Source organism: Bos grunniens, chromosome 10, assembly GCF_055505025.1.
Source record: "Bos grunniens cultivar Pamir isolate PY7600 chromosome 10, Bosgru_T2T1.0, whole genome shotgun sequence".
In the NCBI taxonomy this organism is placed as follows: Eukaryota; Metazoa; Chordata; class Mammalia; order Artiodactyla; family Bovidae; genus Bos; species Bos grunniens.
Window position 1 is genome coordinate 87,768,931 of NC_141174.1, and position 19,221 is coordinate 87,788,151.

The 19,221-nt window shown below is 38.5% G+C and overlaps 1 protein-coding gene across 5 annotated transcripts in view; it reads right to left on the bottom strand.

Annotated features, from left to right (window-relative positions):
* MAP2K5 (mitogen-activated protein kinase kinase 5) overlaps nt 1–19,221 on the bottom strand; it is a 282,322-nt gene that overhangs the window by 173,597 nt on the left and 89,504 nt on the right. For all 5 annotated transcript variants that reach the window (XM_086322839.1, XM_086322837.1, XM_086322838.1 and 2 more), the window contains exon 9: nt 9,096–9,135. In XM_086322839.1, coding sequence (XP_086178965.1) covers nt 9,096–9,135 — 40 coding nt within the window. The remainder of the gene's footprint in view (nt 1–9,095; nt 9,136–19,221) is intronic.

Genomic DNA, 19,221 nt, shown 5'->3' on the forward strand with positions numbered 1-19,221 from the left:
AAAATTAAAAGGTATTAAAAAAAATAAAAAATACAGCGCAAAATAGAGAGCAAAAGCAAGTCAAAAGTGACCCCGAGATGATAGTTATGGTAGAATTAAGAGACAATACCATTAATTGAGTTATCATAACTATATTCCACATATGCAAGAAGTCAGAAGAAAGAGCACGTTAACTAGAGATATGGAAGATGTAAAAAAGACCCATTTAAACTGATAGGGATAAAAAGTACATCTGAAATGAAAAAATATACTGAGCAAAATTAATAACAGATTAGACGATGCATATGAAAGAATACAAACCTGAACATTTGACAATAGAAACTATCCCAAACTGAAACACCAGACAGAAAAAAAGGCTAGAACAAATAAACAACAGAGTATCATTTTGCTGTGGGAAACCTTCAACTGAGATAACTTTATGTTAGAGTTGGACCATAAAGAAGGCTGAGCACTGAAGAACTGATGCTTTTGAACTGTGGTGCTGGAGAAGACTCTTGAGAATCCCTGGGACTGCAAGAAGATCAAACCAGTCAATCCTAAAGGAAATCAACCCTGAACATTCACTGGACGGACTGATGCTGAAGCTGAAGCTCCAATACTCTGGTTACCTGATGCGAAGAGCTAATTCTTTGTAAAAGACCTTGATGCTGGGAAAGACTGAAGGCAGGAGGAGAAGGGGATGACAGAGGATGAGATGGATGGATGGCATCACCAACTCAATGGACACGTTTGAGCAGACTCTGGGAGATGGTGAAGGACAAGGAAGCCTGGCGTGCTGTAGTCCATGGGGTTTGCAAAGAGTTGTTGTTGAACAACAACTTCAAGTGACCTAATATATATGCAATTAAGGAAAGTTATGACCAACCTAGATAGCATATTCAAAAGCAGAGACAGTACTTTGCCAACAAAGGTCCGTCTGGTCAAAGCTATGGGTTTTCCAGTGGTCATGTATGGATGTGAGAGTTGGACTGTGAAGAAAGCTGAGTGCTGAAGAATTGATGCTTTTGAACTGTGGTGTTGGAGAAGACTCTTGAGAGTCCTTTGGACTGCAAGGAGATCCAACCAGTCCATTCTGAAGGAGGTCAGCCCTAGGATTTCTTTGGAAGGAATGATGCTAAAGCTGAGACTCCAGTACTTTGGCCACCTCATGTGAAGTTGACTGATTGGAAAAGACTCTGATGCTGAGAGGGATTGGGGGCAGGAGGAGAAGGGGACGACAGAGGATGAGATGGCTGGATGGCATCACTGACTAGATGGACGTGAGTCTGAGTGAACTCCGGGAGCTGGTGATAGACAGGGAGGCCTGGAGTGCTCCAATTCATGGGGTCGCAAAGAGTCGGACACGACTGAGTGACTGAACTGAACTGAAGTTCCCAAAGGTGAGGGAATATGTGAAGAAAATAATGGCTAAAATTTTTCCAAGTTTAATGGAAGTTAAAAATCCACACATCCAAATCTCTCAACAAATCGTAAGTACATGAATCATGAAGAAAATGACACAAAAACTCACCATAATCAAATTGCAATAAGAGGGACTTCCCTGGCGCACTAGTGGTAAAGAACTCGCCTGCCAATGCAGGAGATGTATGAGATGTTGGTTAGATCCCTGAGTAGGGATGACCCCCTGGAGGAGGACGTGGTGACCGACTACAGTATTCTTCCCTGCAGAATCCCATGGACAGAGGAGCTTGGAGAGCTACAGTCCATGGGGTTGCAAAGAGCTGGACACGTCTGAAGTGACTGAGCATGCACAGTGATTAAAAAAAATCTTAAAAGCAGTCAGAGAAGACGTCAATTCTAATGTACAGAGGAATAAAGATTTCTAAATGACAGTACAGTAAGGTTTTCACTGGAAACAATGTCAGCCAGAAAACAGTAAAGCAAAATCTCTAAAATACTGAAAGTAAAGCACAATTAAACTAGAATTCTCTATCTGGTGAAAATGTTTTCCAAAAATTAAAGTCAATGTACACTTCTCAGACATGCAGCAGCTGAAAGCATTCATTGCCAGGAGACTCGTGCACTGTAAGGAAGGTAAAGGAAGGGAGTCGTTCGCACTGTAAGGAAGGTAAAGGAAGGGAGTCGTTCAGACAGAAGCGAGACGATACCAGATGGAAATCTGGGTTTGTACAAGGGAATATGGAGCACTGGAAATGGTAAAAATGTGAGCAAATATAAAATAAACCTATTCTTACATGTAAAATGCCTTTAAAAATGACTATCTAAAGCAAAATCAGTAACAATGTATTTTGGGGGTTTTAACATGAGTAAAATGTACAATAACAACAACAAAGGTCAGGATGAGGGAAATGAAAAGTACAGCATGTAGAGCGCTCGTACTACAGGTCAAGTGGGACGATATTACCTGAGGGTGGACCTCAGTAAGTTAACCATGTATACTATAAACTTTAAAGCAACTGTTTTTTCTAAAAAGGACATAGACAAATAATAGAAAACAAACAGCAAATTGATATACTCGAATCCAACCGTATTGATAATCACATGAAATGTAAATGATATAAATGCCTCAATTAAAAAGCAAAGATAATCAGACTGGCCAAAATATAAAGATAAAACAGGTTAAAAATAAAAGACTATATCACGCGAACACCAGTCAAAATAAAGCTGATGTAACTACATTAATATCAGACAATATAGGTTTTAGAGTAAACAATACTACCACGGAAAAAGAAGATCACTTTGTAATGATAAAGGGGCCATAAAATCCTAAATAACCTAACAGATCTACAAAAAAATATGAAGTAAAAAAAATGATAGAACTGCAAGGAAAAAATAGACAAGTATACAATTGTTGCTATAGATTTCAACACCCTGTTTTCTTATTGATAGGACAAATAGATAAAAAGTCAGTAAAGATACAGAAATTTGGAAAAACACTATCAGCCAACTTAATCTAATTGATATTTATCCCACATCCTACACAGCAGACTACACATTCTTTTCATGTACACAGGGAACCCTTACGAAAACAGTTCACACTCTGGGCCAAAAAATAAATATCAATAAACTTAAAATAATTTCAATTATATGAAGTATGTTACCTGACCATATAGATTTAAATTAGAAATTAATAACAGAAAGAAATATGGAATATCCCCAAATATCTGGAAACTAAATAACACTCCTAATATTTAATGAAAAAACTCAGCCTGTTTTAAAGCAAATAATGACACTTTTTTTTTTCCTCTTAGATTATGACTAGTCCTTTAGGACTGCCTGGAGATCAAACCAGTCAGTCCTAAAGGAAATCAACCCTGAATAGTCTTTGGAAGGACTGATGCTGAAGCTGAAGCTCCAATACTTTGGCCACCTGATGTGAAGAGTCAACTCCCTGGAAAAGACTCTGATGTTAGGAAAGATTGAAGGCAGGAGGAGAAGTGGGTGACAGCGGATGAGATGGTTGAATGGCATCACTGATTCAGTGGACATGAGTTTGAGCAAACTCTGGGAGATGGTGAAGGACAGGGAAGCCTGGCATGCTGCTGTCCATGGGGTAGCAAAGAGTCAGATATGACTGAGCGACTGAACAACAATGACTAATATATAGACAAAATGGTTTTTGCCTTCACTGCCAAGAAGCTCGGGGCTAACCAAAAGTTTAAACACAATAATTATATCTACTCAAATCATTCATTCATTCAATGTGAGCTTCTAACATTTAATTCTATAAAATCAAGGGATACAAAGCGAATATGATACAGTCCCTGTCCTGTAGGTCAGTTTTACACTTAGGTCTAGCAAACAGCATATTTGTAAAGCCCTACTGTTTTCCTTTATTGAAGGTCTCTATTTTAACAGCCTTTTAAAAATGTGTCTTTTCTTTTAAATTGCTTTTAATCCTTTCCAGAGATAACTGTTGGCCCCTTGCCACACCCAGCTAAATAATCATGCAGAAGAAGTTTAATATCAACCTAGGTGAAACATAAATGAAAATGTATGAAATTATGAAAAATTATAATACAGTAGCAAGGCCAAATAGTGGGGCTTTGGGGGGTGATTTATAGCAGTGCTCCCCTCTCCTGGAATAAACAAACTAAAGTTGATTACCTTTAAAACATCACTGGCAACAGTCTAAAAGTTTTGACATCAAAGGAATAAACAAATAACTAGATACAAAGGAAAACAGTGCTGAGTTGGTGGAGGCATTCTTTGAAGACGGAGCTCAGAAGACATGGAAAGGACAACTAATGCTAAGCTGGTGCCACAGAGCTGCACTCAAGTGAACTCATGAGGACTGAGGTGGAGCCTGATCTCTATAGCATTTACCCTGGGAACTGGCTGGACTCAAGGTTCCTCCTTTTTAAAATGTGGGGCCACGGTAGATGATCTCTAAGGTCTCTTTCAGTTCTACAATTCTGTGAACCTAGTTTGGCTGGAATATCAAAGTAAACATCCCGAGAAGGAGCTCTGTTGGAGCGCTCCACCAAAAGCTATTTGAATTATTAAAACTAGACTTGATAATACACACAGTACATCCTCGGTGCTGTATTAAGTGTGGTATGGAAGAACAACTCTGGATTGCACAGCAGTCAGGAGGCTTGAGTCTGTTTTGGTCTGAGTTTACTAAAAGATACAACACACGCAGTTTAATCACTCTTATTCTTAGTTTCCTAGGTTAGATAAAAGATGCAGAAATACATGCTCACTATGGACAGCTAAGAAGGCATCTTGGAGGAGATGGACCTTGAAAGGACAGATAAAAATCAAAGGCATGGGCAGTGCTAATAACATGTATACGGGCTGCATGGTGTAGGAGAAGACATGTGCTTTGGAGTTGATGCATTTTGTTTTAAACCTTGGTCCTGGCTCTTCAATCTGGGTGACCTTGGACAGTTCAGCTTTCTGAGTCTCTGTGTCCTCAAATCTAAAATAATAGGCTTACTTTATACATTTGAAAATTAAAGGTAAGAGCTACATATTTCTGTGTTGTCTGTTGTGATCTCTCCATTTTCGTTTCTAATTTTGTTGATTTGATTTTTCTCCCTTTGTTTCTTGATGAGTCTGGCTAATGGTTTGTCAATTTTATTTATCCTTTCAAAGAAAGAGACTACTATCAACAATTATATGCCAATAAAATGGACAACGTGGAAGAAATGGACAAATTCTTAGAAAAGTACAACTTTCCAAAACTGGACCAGGAAGAAATAGAAAATCTTAACAGACCCATCACAAGCATGGAAATTGAAACTGTAATCAAAAATCTTCCAGCAAACAAAAGCCCCGGTCCAGACGGCTTCACAGCTGAATTCTACCAAAAATTTAGAGAAGAGCTGACACCTATCCTGCTCAAACTCTTCCAGAAAATTGCAGAGGAAGGTAAACTTCCAAACTCATTCTATGAGGCCACCATCACCCTAATACCAAAACCTGACAAAGATGCCACAAAAAAAGAAAACTACAGGCCAATATCACTGATGAACATAGATGCAAAAATCCTTAACAAAATTCTAGCAATCAGAATCCAACAACACATTAAAAAGATCATACACCATGATCAAGTGGGCTTTATCCCAGGGATGCAAGGATTCTTCAATATCCGCAAATCAATCAATGTAATACACCACATTAACAAATTGAAAAACAAAAACCATATGATTATCTCAATAGATGCAGAGAAAGCCTTTGACAAAATTCAACATCCATTTATGATAAAAACTCTCCAGAAAGCAGGAATAGAAGGAACATACCTCAACATAATAAAAGCTATATATGACAAACCCACAGCAAACATTATCCTCAATGGTGAAAAATTGAAAGCATTTCCTCTAAAGTCAGGAACAAGACAAGGGTGCCCACTTTCACCATTACTATTCAACATAGTTTTGGAAGTTTTGGCCACAGCAATCAGAGCAGAAAAAGAAATAAAAGGAATCCAAATTGGAAAAGAAGAAGTAAAACTCTCACTATTTGCAGATGACATGATCCTCTACATAGAAAACCCTAAAGGATCCACCAGAAAATTACTAGAAATAATCAATGACTACAGTAAAGTTGCAGGATATAAAATCAACACACAGAAATCCCTGGCATTCCTATACACTAATAATGAGAAAACAGAAAGAGAAATTAAGGAAACAATTCCATTCACCATTGCAACGGAAAGAATAAAATACTTAGGAATATATCTACCTAAAGAAACTAAAGACCTATATATAGAAAACTATAAAACACTGGTGAAAGAAATCAAAGAGGACACTAATAGATGGAGAAATATACCATGTTCATGGATTGGAAGAATCAATATAGTGAAAATGAGTATACTACCCAAAGCAATTTATAGATTCAACGCAATCCCTATCAAGCTACCAACAGTATTCTTCACAGAGCTAGAACAAATAATTTCACAATTTGTATGGAAATACAAAAAACCTCAAATAGCCAAAGCGATCTTGAGAAAGAAGAATGGAACTGGAGGAATCAACCTACCTGACTTCAGGCTCTACTACAAAGCCACAGTTATCAAGACAGTATGGTACTGGCACAAAGACAGAAATATTGATCAATGGAATAAAATAGAAAGCCCAGAGATAAATCCACGCACATATGGACACCTTATCTTCGACAAAGGAGGCAAGAATATACAATGGATTAAAGACAATCTCTTTAACAAGTGGTGCTGGGAAATCTGGTCAACCACTTGTAAAAGAATGAAACTGGACCACTTTCTAACACCATACACAAAAATAAACTCAAAATGGATTAAAGATCTAAACGTAAGACCAGAAACTATAAAACTCCTAGAGGAGAACATAGGCAAAACACTCTCCGACATACATCACAGCAGGATCCTCTATGACCCACCTCCCAGAATATTGGAAATAAAAGCAAAAATAAACAAATGGGACCTAATTAACCTTAAAAGCTTCTGCACATCAAAGGAAACTATTAGCAAGGTGAAAAGACAGCCTTCAGAATGGGAGAAAATAATAGCAAATGAAGCAACCGACAAACAACTAATCTCAAAAATATACAAGCAACTCCTACAGCTCAACTCCAGAAAAATAAACGACCCAATCAAAAAATGGGCCAAAGAACTAAATAGACATTTCTCCAAAAAAGACATACAGATGGCTAACAAACACATGAAAAGATGCTCAACATCACTCATTATCAGAGAAATGCAAATCAAAACCACTATGAGGTACCATTTCACACCAGTCAGAATGGCTGCGATCCAAAAGTCTACAAATAATAAATGCTGGAGAGGGTGTGGAGAAAAGGGAAGCCTTTTACACTGTTGGTGGGAATGCAAACTAGTACAGCCACTATGGAGAACAGTGTGGAGATTCCTTAAAAAACTGGAAATAGAACTGCCTTATGATCCAGCAACCCCACTGCTGGGCATACACACTGAGGAAACCAGAAGGGAAAGAGACATGTGTACCCCAATGTTCATCGCAGCACTGTTTATAATAGCCAAGACATGGAAGCAACCTAGATGTCCATCAGCAGATGAATGGATAAGAAAGCTGTGGTACATATACACAATGGAGTATTACTCAGCCATTAAAAAGAATACATTTGAATCAGTTCTAATGAGGTGGATGAAACTGGAGCCTATTATACAGAGTGAAGTAAGCCAGAAGGAAAAACATAAATACAGTATACTAACACATATATATGGAATTTAGAAAGATGGTAACAATAACCCGGTGTACGAGACAGCAAAAGAGACACTGATGTATAGAACAGTCTTATGGACTCTGTGGGAGAGGGAGAGGGTGGGAAGATTTGGGAGAATGGCAATGAAACATGTAAAATATCATGTAGGAAACGAGTTGCCAGTCCAGGTTCGATGCATGATGCTGGATGCTTGGGGCTGGTGCACTGGGACGGCCCAGAGGGATGGTATGGGGAGGGAGGAGGGAGGAGGGTTCGGGATGGAGAACACATGTATACCTGTGGCGGATTCATTTTGATATTTGGCAAAACTAATACAATTATGTAAAGTTTAAAAATAAAAAAATTTAGAGGAAAAAAAAAAAAAAGAGCTACATAGAATTAAGCATTATACCAGGCATATAGTAGTCATTCAAAAAATAAAAGCTCTCATTATTAAAGAGACTGAGGATAATGGGCATTGCAGAGAGCAATGGGCAGGTAAAGCAGAAGGTGCAGCTGGAAGGTGTGTAGGGGTCTGTCTGTAGATGGCCTAACTCATCTTCAGGGGAGTGAGGGATGAAGTTTGTTAGCTAAAAGCCCAGTTTGGAAGTGGAGTTCTATGGACTTGAATTTGAGGTGATACAGGGTTCAGAGGTGCAATTCGAGAGACTCCATAGGGAAATCTGAGATAAAATGATGAGAAAATCAAGCACCAACAGCCAAGGTCAGAAATTAAACGCAAAGCAGCACGGGCAGGATTGGGATCTTGGAGAACAGCAGGGGTGGAGTGTGGATTGTGGACACAAGGGGAACAAACGAGGAGCATCTAAGGTAACGGCCCAGAACATGCCTGAGTTACGTGCAGCTTGACTGTATTCGATGGTGCGGTGTTAGGGTCTCTCAGAATGCCGTAAGAAGGGAGGCAGGCATCATAGGCTTTCCGTTCTACACTACTAGGGCTGAGGGAAGAGGGATGCCAAGACAGTGATGCATCAGGTCTGGGGTTCAACTTCTCACCTCCAGTGGCCAGGTGAAAGGTACAGTGGAGATGTTATAAAAGTCTAAGTACGAGGTATGTGAGCCTGATACAAGGCAAAGGCAATGAGGATGAGAACAGAAAGAAAGTGGCACACGGACCCATTTCAGGGGAAATTTCTGACAGGACATGGTGACTTACAGGATGTGGCAGATGAAAGAAAGAAAGAAGTGAACATCTACCAAGTTTCTGAACTGTAAGATGAGGAAGGCAGTGGTGCACTGAGAGGGGAACATGGAAAGAAGCGTAGCAGACGATGAGTCAAATCACAGTGCGGGGATCCTGAAGGTCACAACAGGGCCACCACCCAAACCTTAAACCGCTTCATTTCCTCTTTGACAATACCTATGATTCAAGCTAACAGGGGTCGCGGTGGGAGAGAAAGCAGTAAGCATCAAAAGATTCATGAATTTCATAAAACTTATCTAGCACTCACCTTTACAGCTAGTATTTTCCCACTTGGGACATGATATGCTCTGTGGAAAGAAAAAAAAAAATCACTTGGGATTACTAAACAAAATGGCTAAGGACATAATATAAATCTGAATACATCCTCAGTAAGAGAAATATGATACTTTCAGAGAACACTAATAACAGTGGTAATTTACATTTCTATTGAGGTTCATGGTTTACACAGTGATTCATTATGTACTACCTTAAAATAACTCTGAATTAATTCTGATATTATTATCCACTTTTTAGAGCCCAGAACTCTGAAGCATAGAGAAGGCTAAGCAGTTTATCAATGGTACAAGTTAATAAGAGGCAGAACTAGACATCAAACCCAAGTCTTCTGGCTCCAGATCCCTTACAGCATACTGTCACGGTATGTGGTGGTGTGTTCTCTGCTAAGCACGGTACAGAGCCACATAAGATGGGAGGTTTCCCTTTCGTTTTTCTCAATTATATATACAGATAAACTGCATCCATACATTTCATTAAAATAATCTCAAAACACATTGGCTTAAGATATAAATTTATGTAAGAAGTCATAGAGTCACAAGGATCAAGTATGACAGTTATCTTTTTCTTAAAGCTAGCATCTCTCAGTATTTTTCAGAAAGCTACAGAACAAGGCTTCCCTGGTGGCTCAGTGGTAAAGAATCTGCCTGCCAGTGCAGGAGACATGGGTTCGATCCCTGATCTAAGAAGATCTCACATGCCATGAAGCAACTAAACCCATGTGCCACAACTATTGAGCCTGTGCTCTAGAGCCTGGGAGTCGCAACCACGGACACAGGTACTGCAGCTGTTGAAGCCTGCGCACTCTAGAGCCCATGCTCTGCAACAAGAGAAGCCCACACCCTGAAACCAGAGAGTAGCCCCTGCTTGCCACAACTGGAGAAAAGCCGACTCAGCAAAAAGACCCAGCGCAACCAAAAATAAAATAAATAAAATTACACTCTAAAAAACCTTCAGAGCCCAGTTCAAGTGATCAGATACAGTGAAATAATTACAATTTAAATCAAGCAATATGAATACATTCATTTGTGAAAAATACTAAGGGAATTATGTTTGCAGAAATAAAATACCATTACATCTCATCAAGACTTTTCGTGTGAAATGAAATGTGTGCCCATGGACTGCACTGACGGCACGTTCTGACCACCATCCAGAAACAGTACGCTTTAAATAAAGATGTCAAAACCAACCGCGTAACATAAACAAGCACTTTTTATGGCACGTTCATGTAAGTATAAACAAATTAGTTTGGAAGAACTAAAATCTTGCTCCACAAAAGATTTTACATATTAGCCAAGATCAAATTGGTCTTCTCTTAATTCAAGTAATGCTAAGGTGTAACTGGGGTAGGACAGATGTGGGTGAAAGAAATTTAGCTTCTCAGGAATTTCCCATTTTTACATGCTAAGCCGCAAACTACATTTTCCAGGCTCCCAAATTTTACTGGGTAATGACCTAGCAGTAAACATTTCTCATTTCTTTTATTGTTTTAATCGAGATTTAATTGACATGCAGTATTATATTACTTTCAGGTGTACAACATTATGATTCAATATTTGTGTATACTTTGAAATGATCACCACAGCAAATCTAGTTTACATCTATTACCACACAGAATTATTACAAAAATTGCTTATTTCATACAATAAAAACAAAACATATATTCCATCATTATTAAAAATGAAAACACCATTTTCTGTTATTTTGGTGGAAGTAATCATGTGGTTGCTCTGAAATTTTTTAACAGCTTTATTAAGGTGTGACTATATATGATAAAACTCACTTGTTTTAAACGTACAATTCAAGATTTTTAGTATGTTTACAGAGTTGTGAGGTCATTGACAAGTGTTTTTAAAGTGACTGACTTATAGAAATGGTTTAAGTATTTGTAATTTTTCACATATAAAATGTTACAAATTCAGGTACGACTAAGAAGAAACATATATCAATATGTATATATATTCATATTTAGGACTGTTCATTCAACAATTCATTCTGCTTCTCCTACTTGAGTAGACAAAGGTCAAGACAATTATGGAAGGTAAACTTAGCCTTTGCTGCTAAGTCACTTCAGTCGTGTCCGACTCTGTGCGACCCCACAGACAGAAGCCCGCCAGGCTCCCGTCCCTGGGATTCTCCAGGCAAGAACACTGGAGTGGGTTGCCATTTCCTCCTCCAATGCATGAAAGTGAAAAGTGAAAGTGAAGTCGCTCAGTCGTGTCTGACCCTCAGCGACCCCATGGACTGCAGCCTTCCAGGCTCCTCCATCCATGGGATTTTCCAGGCAAGAGTACTGGAGTAGGGTGGCAATTTTATCAATTAATTGTACAGAAATTCAGATATATATCATTAAAGGAAAGGCAAGCTTATAAAAATCATCAATTGTTCACTTTACCAGAGAATACTTTAATCTATACAGTATCTAAAGACTTTTTCCAAACACCAACCTCCCTATTATACATAAATACTATTCAATTATAAAATAACTTAAATAACTTAAAAAAATTTTATACTTTGTATAAAGTGATACACATTTTCAAAAGTGGAACCCCTGTATTATACTGGTTTTACAACAAATTACCACTTACTTTACTATCTGTGTTAACATCAGACTTTTACAATGTATGAAACTACATGTCATGATTTAATTCATGATATGTCTGAACTCATGCCATAAATTAATATATAAAAGCTTACACTGTGTTTTTTCTCAATGTATGACAGAGAAGTTGTTGGCCTAAGCCAATATGAAGTGTGATTTGAAGGCATTTAGCAACTTTATTCCAGGCAATATAATATGTAACACTTAACAATCATATACCATTTTTCTTCTCAAAGTATCATACTGTCTTCCAATGTCAACATTTAAAACATTCTATATTACAAAAACTGAAATGTAAAGATATATAATTGAATGCATACACAAGGACTCAAAACAGTGTTGTTACACTGGACAATGAGCAACACCTGGATATATGAGACTGATAGGAGTGATAGGGAAATGATTAGCAAATAATCTAGTACATACTAGATACCGTACTGGACAGTTTGGCAACTCAATTAGCTTATCAAGAAAGCTGATCTATTCCAAAAGAAGGGTCTCCTATTTCCAAGTGAATTAAAAGGGGAAACTTGATGATTTAATTACGATGCACGTTTATTCATCTGTGGAAGTTTGGGTTCAATTTCGAGCACTAAAATGCTGTGTGGTTTGGTTTACAGTGCAATGACAGTACCAAATTAACATTTAATTTTCAAGAAGTGGAAGACAAAGGCAACGCCAGGTAGGAGTCAAGTGCATCCCTTAACTTTGCAAATGGCATTCTACCCAGAGACAGGGAATTTGTTTACTTTCAGTGGATACTGCATCTCAATTGCCTTGACCTTCCTCAACACATTAACTGTAAAGTGATTAATGAAGTTTGAATGGAGGCTCTGGTTACACCAAAAGACAACTATACACCTCTGCATTGTTTTAATTAACAGCTAACACTTCAAATTAGTTTGCTGTTGCCACAGTAATTACCTGTTCCAATGAGTGCATGAAGGAAGCACTTTTATAAGTTACTTTTAGTGCTGAGTCCTTGAGCATTCCACTTTGTGACCAGCACAGAACTTCTGGGAATAGTCCCAGCCCTTAAAATTGAGCACACAATCTATACACACTTTAGGCTAAGTAAAAGCTAAGTAGCCTGGTATAAATTTTTTGAGTATTAAAATAACAAGAAGACAAGCAAAGAGAACATCTATACTTTTCATACTTTCTTTACTTTCTCTTTCCACTTGGAACAATAGGTTCCATATAAATAAACAAAAAAGTTGGTACCAACCTTTAATTTTGGTAGTACAAATTCAGACAATGTATTGAGCAAGTCAATAATATTGAGTACTGTCTTATCTAATCCCTCCCTTTTAAGGTAGAAATATCTAAAAGCAAGGTTAAAAAACTTGTTCAAGCATACACAGTCAATGGCAAAGACAAGACTGGAACTGAGGCAGAACACATGTATTCTAGGAACTAAAAAAATATGTGGTAATGTTTAAGTTCTCTTAACTGCATTCTAGAGCAGGGAAACTCATAATTCAAAACTTACAAAGGTGCCGCCCTATTTCAATCAGGCTAAGACCATCACACTAAATCTTTCCCAGCAAGGAAGCATTCTGCAACCACTGCCAACCTGCCAGGGGAGGGAGAGGAGGGAAGGCTGTATGCTCTGAGACGCTGCCTGGGTTCTGATGCTAGCTCTGACACTTAATGTGAACATGGACTGTTATCAAACCTCACCTTGTCTCTCATGCCTTATGTCTGAAAAGGGGAAATTGGTCCCAATGTTATAGACTTGTGAGGTTTAGTGAGATAAGTAAAGCACAGAGGACAAGGCCTGGCACAGAGTAAGTGGGTGTTACACGTTAGGAAGCTAGAAAGTTTCCAGGGTAGATGGGTGTTTTAAGAGTAAAACCACTAAAACAGACTGGAAAAGCTCAGTTTTCTGCTTCTGCAAATCTCTCTTATGCACAATACTCACTCTGTTCCACAAAACATCTTTCTGCCTCAGGCCCTTTCTACCTACATCTCAGCCTGGACCACTCTTCCTTCAATATCCACTTGACTTGTTCCATCACTTCCTTCAGGTCCAATGTTACTTCTCTGACTATCCTACGTAGAACAGCTCATTCTCTCTTTCTTTATTCTTCATAGAATTCATCAACACTCTACACAATTTATTATTTGTTTCCAACCACTAGAAAGCAAGCTCTGTAAAAACAGGGACATTTTGTTGTTGTTGCTCTATATGGTATCTCCAGTGCCTAACCCTGTACTGGGCAAATTTTATAAATGTTTGTTGAAAGAATGAATAAATTGCTCTTTTAAAAAATTATTGGTTTAGATTCTAAACCTATTAATATCCAATTTTTCTTTTCTAACACACATATAAAAAACTATCCTTTAAGTATGACTTGGGCTCATGAGTTTTCACATATGCTATTTTTCCCTGCTCAGTTGCAAATATTTTCGTCCCATTATAATGTGCTACACAACCCATAAATTATTCAGATATGTTCATTTTAATTCTCAAATGAATAAGAGGTTTAAGATTATTATTATTGGGGGAGGAGCCAAGATGGCGGAGGAGTAGGACAGGGAGAACACTTTCTCCCCCACAAATTCATCAAAAGAGCATTTAAACGTCGAGTAAATTCCACAAAACAACTTCTGAATGCCGGCAGAGGACATCAGGCACCCAGAAAAGCAATCCAACTCTTCGAAAGGAGGTAGGAAAAAATATAAAAGACAAAAAAAGAGACAAAAGAGGGAGGGACGGAGCTCCGTCCCGGGAAGGGAGTCTTAAAAAGAGAGAAGTTTCCAAACACCAGGAAACCTTCTCACTGCCGAATCTGTGCCGAGCTTTGGAAGCACAGAGGGCAACATAACAGGAAGAAAAAATAAATAAACAATTAAAACTCGAAGATTGCGAGTCCTACGGTAACTCCCCCAGTGGAGAAGCAGCGCAGACGCCTGCAGGCGCCATTAACAAGCGGGGGCTGGGCAGGGAGGCGCGGCGCGGGCTGCATCGCTTAGAGTAAGAATCTGGCCTGAATACCCTGAGCACTATCTGAGCGAAATAATTTGGGCTAACAAACCAGACTGTGGGATATCTACTACGCGATAAGCCAGCCCCAACCTAAGACCGCCAGGCCCGCGCACGGAACAAAGAATTGAACAGAGATAGCCGGCTGCAGACCTTCCCCCTCTGGTGATAGGCAGCCAGAGCCGGAAGGGGGCAATCGCAGCCCCAGAGAGACATTATCTATAAAACTGTAAGCAGGCTTCTTTGCTAACTAAAACTTCTTGGGGGTCTGGACGGTTAACATCTGCCTAAGAAGGTGCGCCGGTTTTGCGCCCAGATAACCGAGTGGCGGGGAGGCGATAAGTCGCAGCATTGGCGCTCGCCAAACACCTCATCACTTGAGCTGCTCGGACCTGGGAAGAGCACAATACTCAGGCCCAACTGAGTCTGCGCCTCTGAGGACTATCCGAGTGCCTGAACCTGAGCGGCTTGGACCTGGGAGGTACATGCAACCCAGGGCCAGCCTCGGATTGTTCCCGGCGGAACAACCTAGAGCCCGAGCAGTGTGGGCAGGGAGGCTACACGCGCAGTGAGCGGGGGCAGACCCAGTGTGGCTGAGGCACTGCGAGCGCACGCCAGTGTTATTTGCTTGCAGCATCCCTCCCTCCCTCCCCACAGCGCGACTGAACAAAGAGAAGAAATACAGTTCCACCCATCAGAACACTGACACAAGCTTCCCTAACCAGGAAACCTTGACAAGCCACCTGTACAAACCCACACACAGTGAGGAATAGCCACAATAAAGAGAACTCCACAAACTGCCAGAATACAGAAAGGACACCCCAAACTCAGCAATTTAAACAAGATGAAGAGACAGAGGAATAGCCAGCAGATAAAGGAACAGGATAAATGCCCACCAAACCAAACAAAAGAGGAAGAGATAGGGAATCTACCTGATAAAGAATTCCGAATAATGATAGTGAAATTGATCCAAAATCTAGAAATTAAAATGGAATCACAGATAAATAGCTTGGAGACAAGGATTGAGAAGATGCAAGAAAGGTTTAACAAGGACCTAGAAGAAATAAAAAAGAGTCAATATACAATGAATAATGCAATAAATGAAATTAAAAACACTCTGGAGGCAACAAATAGTAGAATAACAGAGGCAGAAGATAGGATTAGTGAATTAGAAGATAGAATGGTAGAAATAAATGAATCAGAGAGAATAAAAGAAAAACGAATTAAAAGAAATGAGGACAATCTCAGAGACCTCCAGGACAATATTAAACGCTACAACATTCGAATCATAGGGGTTCCAGAAGAAGAAGACAAAAAGAAAGACCATGAGAAAATACTTGAGGAGATAATAGTTGAAAACTTCCCTAAACTGGGGAAGGAAATAATCACCCAAGTCCAAGAAACCCAGAGAATCCCAAACAGGATAAACCCAAGGCGAAACACCCCAAGACACATATTACTCAAATTAACAAAGATCAAACACAAAGAACAAATATTAAAAGCAGCAAGGGAAAAACAACAAATAACACACAAGGGAATTCCCATAAGGATAACAGCTGATCTTTCAATAGAAACTCTTCAAGCCAGGAGGGAATGGCAAGACATACTTAAAATGATGAAAGAAAATAACCTACAGCCCAGATTATTGTACCCAGCAAGGATTTCATTCAAGTATGAAGGAGAAATCAAAAGCTTCTCAGATAAGCAAAAGCTGAGAGAATTCTGCACCACCAAACCAGCTCTACAACAAATACTAAAGGATATTCTCTAGACAGGAAACACAAAAATGGTGTATAAATTCGAACCCCAAACAATAAAGTAAATGGCAACGGGATCATACTTATCAGTAATTACCTTAAACGTAAATGGGTTGAATGCCCCAACCAAAAGACAAAGACTGGCTGAATGGATACAAAAACAAGACCCCTACATATGTTGTCTACAGGAGACCCACCTCAAAACAGGGGACACATACAGACTGAAAGTGAAGGGCTGGAAAAAGATTTTCCATGCAAATAGGGACCAAAAGAAAGCAGGAGTAGCAATACTCATATCAGAAAAAATAGACTTTAAAACAAAGGCTGTGAAAAGAGACAAAGAAGGTCACTACATAATGATCAAAGGATCAATCCAAGAAGAAGATATAACAATTATAAATATATATGCACCCAACACGGGAGCACCGCAGTATGTAAGACAAATGCTAACAAGTATGAAAGGAGAAATTAACAATAACACAATAATAGTGGGAGACTTTAAAACCCCACTCACACCTATGGATAGATCAACTAAACAGAAAATTAACAAGGAAACACAAACTTTAAACGATACAATAGACCAGTTAGACCTAATTGATATCTATAGGACATTTCATCCCAAAACAATGAATTTCACCTTTTTCTCAAGCGCACATGGAACCTTCTCCAGGATAGATCACATCCTGGGCCATAAAGCTAGCCTTGGTAAATTCAAAAAAATAGAAATCATTCCAAGCATCTTTTCTGACCACAATGCAGTAAGATTAGATCTCAATTACAGGAGAAAAACTATTAAAAATTCCAACATATGGAGGCTGAACAACACGCTGCTGAATAACCAACAAATCACAGAAGAAATCAAAAAAGAAATCAAAATTTGCATAGAAACGAATGAAAATGAAAACACAACAACCCAAAACCTGTGGGACACAGTAAAAGCAGTCCTAAGGGGAAAGTTCATAGCAATACAGGCACACCTCAAGAAACAAGAAAAAAGTCAAATAAATAACCTAACTCTACACCTCAAACAACTAGAAAAGGAAGAAATGAAGAACCCCAGGGTTAGTAGAAGGAAAGAAATCTTAAAAATTAGGGCAGAAATAAATGCAAAAGAAACAAAAGAGCAAAAATCAACAAAGCCAAAAGCTGGTTCTTTGAAAGGATAAATAAAATTGACAAACCATTAGCCAGACTCATCAAGAAACAAAGGGAGAAAAATCAAATCAATAAAATTAGAAATGACAGTGGAGAGATCACAACAGACAATATAGAAATACAAAGGATCATAAGAGACTATTATCAACAATTATATGCCAATAAAATGGACAACGAGGAAGAAATGGACAAATTCTTAGAAAAGTACAACTTTCCAAAACTCGACCAGGAAGAAATAGAAAACCTTAACAGACCCATCACAAGCATGGAAATTGAAACTGTAATCAAAAATCTTCCAGCAAACAAAAGCCCAGGTCCAGACGGCTTCACAGCTGAATTCTACCAAAAATTTAGAGAAGAGCTGACACCTATCCTGCTCAAACTCTTCCAGAAAATTGCAGAGGAAGGTAAACTTCCAAACTCATTCTATGAGGCCACCATCACCCTAATACCAAAACCTGACAAAGATGCCACAAAAAAAGAAAACTATAGGCCAATATCACTGATGAACATAGATGCAAAAATCCTAAACAAAATTCTAGCAATCAGAATCCAACAACACATTAAAAAGATCATACACCATGACCAAGTGGGCTTTATCCCAGGGATGCAAGGATTCTTCAATATCCGCAAATCAATCAATGTAATACACCACATTAACAAATTGAAAAACAAAAACCATATGATTATCTCAATAGATGCAGAGAAAGCCTTTGACAAAATTCAACACCCATTTATGATAAAAACTCTCCAGAAAGCAGGAATAGAAGGAACATACCTCAACATAATAAAAGCTATATATGACAAACCCACAGCAAACATTATCCTCAATGGTGAAAAATTGAAAGCATTTCCTCTAAAGTCAGGAACAAAACAAGGGTGCCCACTTTCACCATTACTATTCAACATAGTTTTGGAAGTTTTGGCTACAGCAATCAGAGCAGAAAAAGAAATAAAAGGAATCCAAATTGGAAAAGAAGAAGTAAAACTCTCACTATTTGCAGATGACATGATCCTCTACATAGAAAACCCTAAAGACTCCACCAGAAAATTACTAGAACTAATCAATGATTATAGTAAAGTTGCAGGATATAAAATCAACACACAGAAATCCCTTGCATTCCTATACACTAATAATGAGAAAACAGAAAGAGAAATTAAGGAAACAATTCCATTCACCATTGCAACGAAGAGAATAAAATACTTAGGAATATATCTACCTAAAGAAACTAAAGACCTATATATAGAAAACTATAAAACACTGGTGAAAGAAATCAAAGAGGACACTAATAGATGGAGAAATATACCATGTTCATGGATTGGAAGAATCAATATAGTGAAAATGAGTATACTACCCAAAGCAATTTATAGATTCAATGCAATCCCTATCAAGCTACCAACAGTATTCTTCACAGAGCTAGAACAAATAATTTCACAATTTGTATGGAAATACAAAAAACCTCGAATAGCCAAAGCGATCTTGAGAAAGAAAAATGGAACTGGAGGAATCAACCTACCTGACTTCAGGCTCTACTACAAAGCCACAGTTATCAAGACAGTATGGTACTGGCACAAAGACAGAAATATAGATCAATGG